The following is an 8495-nucleotide window of genomic DNA, read 5'->3' as shown; positions in this document are numbered from 1 at the left end:
CCCAGTCTATGGTATTATGTTACAGAAGCCCAAATGGATGAAGATGATTCTCAATAGGGTCATGTGAGCTGAGAGAGAGAGAGATGCTTGTTGAATGACATGAGAGTCTGGGTCACTTATTTTCTACCAGCTTGTGCTCTCTGACCCTACTTATGCCTGAACCCAAAGATGTCACTTCCATTTTACAACGTGTTCTTGCTGGGCCCACCCTTCCTAATGACACGGAGGATCAGGCAGAGTCCAGCTTGTGATGGGAGGTTCTGGCTACTAGGTCACTTGATGAACTGTAAGAGCTGCTCTTCAAATGGTATGTATTTCTCTGCTGCAGATGGCACGGCTTTGATCCATAGCCCTGTGGGTCTACGTTATGATTCTCCTATTAGAGCTTGCCATACCACACACACTACAGATATTCTAGTCTCATTAGATCTGCTGGGTCATATGACTGCAGGGGCCGTTTTTGCTTTGGCCCCACTCAAAGTTGACAGACTTCACTGTCAGCTAGTAAAGTGGTCAGAGTTGTATTTTCAAGTGTGAAATATATTGCTCCTAAATCCTGAGTAAATAGGTAATGTGTTTTTTCTTAGTGATGGAAGATGTGAGGTACAACAATCAGTCCTTTGCCTCAGAGAGGATATCTAGCATGTCCCTGACCACTGGACCTCTGAACACTTCACCAATGTGGCAGTTTCCTGGACCTTTACAGGTATGTTTCCCACCCTCTGATCATGTGTCTTTCCAGGACCTCCAATATACTTTCATTTTGTCTTCTTCTGATCTGGTTAGCATGATGTTATATATACAGTTGACTCTTGAAGAATGCAGAGGTTAGGGGTTCTGACCATCTGCACAGTCAAAAGTCCAAGTACAATTTCATAGTTAGCCCTCCATATATATGGTTCTGTGTCCACGGATTCAACCAACTGCAGATAATATAGTATTATAATATATATTTAATGAAAAGAAATCCATGTATAAGTGGACCCACAGAGTTCAAACCTGTGTTGTTCAATGGTCCATTGTATAGTGGACCAATATGATGTTTTTCAAAATTTCCAAATAGTCAAGCCCCCTTCAGATTCTATTACAACAGAGGACCAGAGAGTTAACACAGTCCTGGGGTAAGAACTGTAAGTGTATATTGCTAGACTTCCCATGTGGATGAAACTGCTTGTGGTTCTCCTTTCTGATCTGTCTGGGATGGAAAATAACATATTCACCAGATTAATGACTACATACTCCCAACTAGAGGTGGTATTAAACTGCCCTGTAAAGTTACCATCTGGGACACAACAATTGCAATTGGAGTTACTGTTTAAGTAAGTTTATGGTAGACCATTGTCATCTGTCATGATCTATCCAGTTTTTAAGAGCCAAACTGGTGGTATGAAAGGGGCCACCTCTCTTTTATTCTTTGTGTCTTGCAGGGTAGCACTAACCTCTTCTATTTTCCCTAGGATATGGTATTGTTTTTGGTTGTTCTCTTGATGTTGGGTAGTCTCAGGCATCTAGTTGACCTTCATCACTTACGCTACAGGTCAAAAACCACTATGAGTATTCTGCAACGCCAAAGGATGTCCACTGCCATGATATGTTAGGGTATTGGGGAAGTGACCACCTGGTGGATCCCTGGTCTCAGTGAATATCCTTTGAACCAGACCTGAGCACAGGACTCCATTTATTATCTGAGCCCCATGTGCTACTTCTCTAACAAGGGACCATGGTACAAATTTGGGTTGTCAACTGTCGATGTTAATCCAGATCCTTTGTTCAAAAATCCTCAGAAGATCTGAGTATTCTCCCTTTTTTCAATAATCATCATCAATGTAAATGAGTTGTTTAGACATTTTTACTTTTCTTAGCATGAGCTATCACTTTCCCCAAGCCTCCGAGAAGAGTATTCATCCCACATTCCAGGGGGATCTTGCCAGGATTTAAATCCTAAGTCCCAGAAGAGTGCTCCCTTATCAATAAATTCTTCCACATCTAACTGTATGTTCCAGTTCGTTTGATCCAGCACTCTTGGCATCCAGGTCTATGTGCAACGCTACCAAATTCTGCTTGGTCTTTGAATCCCTGCATCAACCATTCATTCACTGGGCCTTATAGGAAGACACATGACCTTGGCTGAAGCAGTTCCCTGCCACAGAAGTCACTGCCATAAGGGAAGAAGCTGTGTGCTCTCAGTGTCTGTTATTCCCAGAAGCTGGGGAATAGGTGCATTGGCTCTGAACAGGGGACCTGGGTGTAGTAGTGTAATATCCACTAAACCTAGGAAAGAAGTATTATTTCACAGAGATATGCCCAGGACTGTGCTAGTGCCCCTCACCCCCACCCCTACCCCTGGGGTTATATAGTCCAGTTCTCAAGAACCTCATAAACGATATACAATATATTTTTAAAAATCTGTATTTTGGACTTTCTTGGATGTCCAGTGGTTAAGGAGGCATGGGTTCAATCCCTGATCGGGTAACTAAGATCCCACATGTGGCATGGTGCAAAGGGAAAAAAGAGTCTATGTATTGTCTACTTTCACCTACTAGAGCATTAGCTCTAAGAGGGTAGAAACTATGTTTCCCCAGGGGCTAGAGCTTGATTCATCATTGAATGAATCTTAATGAGAGGCTTGAAATATGAAGAAGTAGGAAGTGGCTATGTGTTAAGCAGAATAAGAGTGGCAAGCATCCCGAGAAGGGGAAGTGGAGCTTAGTGGGGACATGAAGCCCTCATTTGGAGCCAAGGCAAGAAACACAAGGTAGAGCATTCTCTAGTCAAGGTGAGACTACAAGCGCTCCTGATGTGGGTTTTATTCCTGCAGCCTATGGTCTTCAGTCCAGTCTCCCTGGATGCATATTAAATTTTCCAAGCATCCAAATGGCTGGGGGAAAGACTTCACATTCCACAGGAGAGGCACTGTGGAATATCAGACAGAGAGTCAGAAGACCTGGCTTAGCTATTAACTAGCCATGTGGCCTGGGGAAGTCTAAGGCTCTCTCAGTACAGGGTATCCTCATCTGTAGAGTGGGAGCACTCTACTACTACTTTCCACAGCTGGTTTGAGGACCAAGAGAAATAACTCACATGAAACAGGCTACTCCCCGCAGTTTGTCAGCATAAGGGGAGGCTACTTACTCCTGGGAGGCCTGGGGCTGAAACAAAGGAGACAGAGACTGGGCAAACTCCAGACTCTGGCTGTGCAGAGTCTGCCCACAGACATTCTTTTGTTATCTCTGTCCTCCCGAGCTTCCACTTATGCACAGACATCAGCTGCTGGTCAGTAACTGAGCTAATTGGTTTTAAAGTCTTTTCCTTATCTTTGCCCCTGACAGGCAGGAGTTGTGTAGCAGCAGTGTGTCTACGCAGACGGACCAGGGACAGGGTGTCCCCACTATGGACTCCATTCAGTCTCTGGTTGAAGTCAAGGACCGGCTCCAGATCTGCAGCCTCCTGGCCCAGCAGTGCCTGGCGGAGTTTCTGGCTGTGTTTGTGCTCATAGTCTAATTGAGGGGGAGGAAAGAAGGGAGGTGGGCTCCTCCTAGTGTCCTTACCTCTTCCTCTGGGTGTACTAGGAAGACAACTCCTCCATCAGTCTCTTTTTCCTGCTCTTGTTCCTCTATTCCTCTCCTACCTTTTCATTTTTATTCCTGTCACTTTCCATCTCTTACCCTCCTTCCCTTTCTTTACTCTCCCTCTGTTTCTGCCATCTTTTCTCTTTCCCCCTTTCTGTTTTTTCTTGCTGATCCCTCAAGTCCATTCATCAATCTTGGCCATTCCCCTCTCTTCCCAGTCTCTCTCTCCTATGGGTCCCCCAGGCTCCCTATTCTTGGTTCCCTCTTCCTCATCTTTCTTTTCTCCACCAGCTCCTCATACAAGGGTCTTCGGCCCAGGCCGTCACCAGTGGAGGAACCAAAGGAAACTTCTCCACCATGTTTCTGGCTGGCTCTCTGAGCGTTATGCTAGCCATCTATGTGACTGGTAATGTCTCAGGTGAGGAGGGTGAGGTCTGGTCATCAGACAGGGTAGGACATGCACTTGAGTTTGGTAATAGTGAAAAGGCAGATCCCTTGGTGACTCACAGACATTATCTCCTTGAGCTTGACCAGTGCCCTGGACTGAGATATGCCTTTGGACCAGTCCAGTCCCTCCTCTTTCTGTATCTCGCCCTCCCACTTCACATTAATCCTCCCCTCAGGTAGACAGAGCTCTATGGCAAAGCATCATGGGTAAATGCGCTCATCTTGTGTCTCCTACCTAAGCCCTCTGGGGTTCATCTTTGCTTAAGACCTCACCAGCTTGTCCCTCAGATTCACATTGCATCAAGTGCTGTAATAGAAAGAGCAGACAGACCCAGGTTTGGACTCGGCTTCACTGCATGACCTTAACAAGTCGCTTAACCTCCTTCAGTCTGAACTTCCTAATGTATATGATGAGAATAGTAACATTTGATTTAAGAGTCGTGGGGACGAATAGCAGTGTTACTGGTGACAGTGCCTGATAGTGACACTTAACGGATATTGGTTTTCTTTTCTTGATCCTTGAAGGGGCCCACCTGAATCCAGCCTTCTCCCTGGCCATGTGTCTCCTGGGATGCCTCCCCCGGGCCAAGTTTCTCATTTACTCCTTGGTGCAGTTGCTGTCTGCCTTCTGTGCTTCTGGAGTCACCTATGCTCTGTATTATGGTAACAGAGAACAAGGTTAGGGCCACCTGTGTGTGGTTAATGATGCCTTAGAGCAGTTTTGAATGAGCAAAGATGGAAATCCTGGGTGTCCCCTACCCTACAGATGCCCTACAGAACTACACAGGTGGGAACCTGACAGTGACTGGTCCCAAGGAGACAGCTTCCATCTTTGCCACCTACCCTGCCCCCTATCTGTCCCTGAGCAATGGCTTCCTGGATGAGGTAGGCATAAGAGGGTGACCCAGGAAAGCCACAACCTTTGCCCTTTTCCCCCTGGGAGCTCGGCCTACTGTTTAGGCTCTGGGTGGGTTGTGGGGCTGGCTTCATCTTTGCATCTCACCTCCCCCAGCTGCCTGAGTTGGACAAAGTCAGATGCCATGGAGTGGCAGCCTGGAGTGTTTGGGTGAGATAGGGCAGGTGGAACAGCTGGCAGCTGATGGAAGCGCCCCTGCCTCTGTCGACTCCAAGGTTCTGGGCACCTGGATGCTGATGGTGGGGATCCTGGCCATCCTGGACACACGGAACAAGGGAGTGCCTGCGGGTCTGGAGCCTGTGGTAGTGGGGTTACTGATCCTGGCCATCACACTATCCGTGGGTGCCAACTGTGGGCTCCTAATCAACCCTGCCCAGGACCTCGGCCCAGGGCTTTTCACCTACGTAGCTGGCTGTGGCCCTGAAGTCTTCAAGTAGGAGATGGCCTCCCCTGGTGCTGTCCTTCCTCTCACATCCCTCTGCTAAGGGCTCTGACTCTGGGTCTCCAGCTCTCTCCTTTTAAATAGTTCTCTTGGCATCTCAGGACAGTTTGAGCCTCCTCTAAGCCACAGTTCTCCCTTTATGTCTTGTCCCCTTTCTCCCCTTTTACCCTTTTCATTGAAACAGTAAGATTTAGAGTTGTGTTCTTGGGCACATCACATTACCTGTTTGGGCATTAGTGACCTCATCAACAAAATGCATGTATCAATAATCCCTAAAGATCAAGCTTTCCTGGGGTCTTCTCCTCTCTAAGTGCTATGCTTTGGTGCCACAACACTCTTTCTGGTGTCTCTCACTCACCCCAGGAACTGCTTTAGGGAGTTTTCTGAATACCCTCAGTTCTTCAGAGGGAAGGCTAAGGGACTCATTCTGGTATCTCCCTTCTGTTCTTGTCTGGCAGTGCTGGCTATGGTTGGTGGTGGGTCCCTGTGGTGGGCCCTCTAGTGGGGGCCATGCTAGGCCCAGCCACATACCAGCTGCTGGTGGCACAGCACCATCCTGAGGACTCAGAGCCATCTCAGGATCTAGAGTGTGCCCAACAGGAAGCCTCAGACTCGGGAAGTCCGGCCGCGACTCAGCTGCAGGAGAGTAAGCTGTGACTCTGACAGGACAATCTTCACCTCCCTCATGGACACTGAAGAGGGCCAGAGATCCCATGCCTGGTGACAAGATGTTCTTTCTCTTTATTAATACGCCAGGCCCTGGGCAGCTTCTCCGTGTACTCATCTAGGCATCTCCTCCTCCTAAACTGGGGAGGATGCCTGGACAGGGAGAACGAGGAGGCTCAGGTACCAGACTCAGGCTTCTCATCCCCTCCTCGCCCACGCAGGTTTTCGGACCCTGGACTTCCAAGAACGTAGTTCCTCCAAGTAGCCGCCAGAGGGTGCGCACCCTGGAAACCGGATTGGGAAGGCTTCGGGAATCGGCAGGATGGTGGGGGCCGACCATCCTGTGCAGGGCATAATCCAGGGGACCTCTTCCAAAGCTTGGCCCCCACTGACTGACTCCCAGCTCTCGTAGCCTCAGCGCCGCCCGTCTTTACGCTGACTGGGGCGCCTCGCCCAGATTCAGCCACCCCGCAGATAGTAATTAGGGGTGGTGATAGGGAAACCGCCCCCACCAAGGAGGAGTGGGCGGTGGGAAGCGGGGGGCGGGAACGGGAAAGGGAGGGCCGCCAGAAGAACACAACCAGTCAAATGGCTGGAGACTGCGAGAGCAAGATGGAGAAACTGAGGCACGACCCCGTACCTAGACATTCCGGGTTGTGTCATTCAAGGAGAGGGTGAACTACAGTGAGAAGAGATGAGCCAGGGCGAGGAGAGAAGGAGAAGGGGCAGAGGGCCCGGAGCGGAAAGAGTAGGAGTAAAGGCCAGCCGGCGCGGAGGAAAATTCTCGTTGTTCAGCGCTTCCTCAACTCTCACACACCTCCCCGACGAAGAGAGGTCTCTTTTAGTAGAGAAGCAGTATTCTTCTGTTTCCCTTTTTTCAAATTAAAAATAAAAAAAATCAGAGCTATCTCGCCTCCAGACTTTTTTTTTTTTAGGATCGGGGATGGATGCATCTGGGAGTGGGTGGGGCGAGGATCGCGGCCTCGCAGTGCTGAGCATCCCCGGGGTTAAGACCCTCCCCCTGCCCCGCACAAAGATGGCGGCTCCCGCCTTCCCCCTTCCTCACCCCTCCCCAAAACCCCCTCCCGCCCCCCGCCCTCTCCCGCCACCTCCGTCACTTCCGCCCCGCCGTGGCCGAAACTGACACAAAGTAGCGGGCCGAGGCCCCGGGGGGAGAGGGGCTGCAGCTGGGGGGGGCGGGAGCCCGCGGGGAGCTGAGCCGAGCGCCCCCCGCCCCAGCCCCCGGCATGGGGAGGACGGGGCCGCCGGGGCGGGCGCCGAGCGCTGAGCGCTGAGGTGAGGCGGGGGCAGCAGCCCAGAATCGCGGGGCCGGGAGGGCAGGGGGAGATGCGGCTGCGGATTCGGGGTTGGAGTGGCCGAGGAGGACAGGGAGGGAATGGGGAGTCGGAGCTGCGGTGAGACGGAGGTGGGGGACTGGATGATTGGAGGGAAGATGGTGTTGGGTGCCTGAGAGTCGGGGAGATTCGGGAGGCCGCCCACAGGACGGGAGGGTGGAGTGCTGGCGGGGCGCGGGAGACCATCAAAGGGGCGCGGGAGTGCCGAGGAGGAGCTCAGAACCTCACAAGAGAGTTTTGGGGATGAGGAGCGTACTCGGGGTCCGAAGATTTAGGCGCCTGCAGAAGGGAGTTAGGGAATAGTAGGCTTTGTCTCTGTAAGGTGGAGGTCTCTGTGCGTGAGGAAACCGAGGTTCAAGGAGAGGTGGTAGCGCTGCGAGTTCTGAGCTGGGAGTGAGTCCCGGTTCTGTCCTTGACGATGGAAAGCGGCCAGGTGTCGGTGGCGAGTGAGCTGGGGGTCCTGGATTCCCTTCCCTTCTGTTTCCCTGACCTGCCCATAAATATCCCTTGCCAGCTTCCTCTGAAACAAGGGGTCAGGCTTCCTGGGTTTGGGCTGGAGGGGAGCGGGGGCCAGGCCTAAAGGAGGAGCCGGTTTTCCTCCATGGAGCACTGCCTTCTTCCCAGAGCTGGCTATTTTTATCCCAAATGTGGCTGCAGAGGGGGCTGGGGCAGGGTGACGGGGCAGAGCGACGTGGCTAATGGGCCTGAGTTCAGAAAACCTAGGCTGTGTGAGACTGAGAAGGAGAAGTAAGAGAGGGTCCCTGTTCCCAGGTCTCCCTCCTCCCTTTCCTTCCTATTATGGCCCCCCAGAGGGGGTGAAGTCTGGGACCAAGCCAGCTTTCAGTCTCCCCAGGGTCTCAGAGGTAAAACAGCTTTCCTGGTTGGTGTCCAGGCTCCTGACTCCTGAGAACCTTGCCGCTCCTTCATTAACTCTTAGGACTCAAACCCAGATCTTGGGGCTGATAGTGCTTTTAGATGAGGGCGGGGCTGGCTATGGAACTTGTGATGCCCACTCTTGCATCCTCTCTTTTAACCTCTCTCTTCATGCCCCACCTCCTATGACTCATACGTAGACTGGGTGGAGACCCTGGCTGGGGGCC

General features: G+C 51.2%; 1 protein-coding gene across 1 annotated transcript; it reads left to right on the top strand.

Annotated features, from left to right (window-relative positions):
• Positions 1–587: 587 nt before the first annotated feature.
• AQP10 (aquaporin 10) lies at positions 588–6031 on the top strand. The gene is made up of 7 exons (XM_081494673.1): positions 588–706; positions 3330–3495; positions 3861–3987; positions 4542–4679; positions 4783–4901; positions 5148–5365; positions 5833–6031. The coding sequence occupies exons 2-7, from the start codon at positions 3391–3393 to the stop codon at positions 6029–6031; spliced, it is 906 nt and encodes a 301-aa protein (XP_081350799.1). The 5' UTR covers positions 588–706; positions 3330–3390.
• The last annotated feature ends 2464 nt before the right edge of the window (positions 6032–8495 follow it).

This window comes from Giraffa tippelskirchi, chromosome 5 (genome assembly GCF_054371585.1).
Source record: "Giraffa tippelskirchi isolate mGirTip1 chromosome 5, T2T-mGirTip1v1.2.pri, whole genome shotgun sequence".
NCBI classification, from domain to species: Eukaryota; Metazoa; Chordata; class Mammalia; order Artiodactyla; family Giraffidae; genus Giraffa; species Giraffa tippelskirchi.
This window is presented reverse-complemented; position numbering and strand designations above follow the sequence as displayed.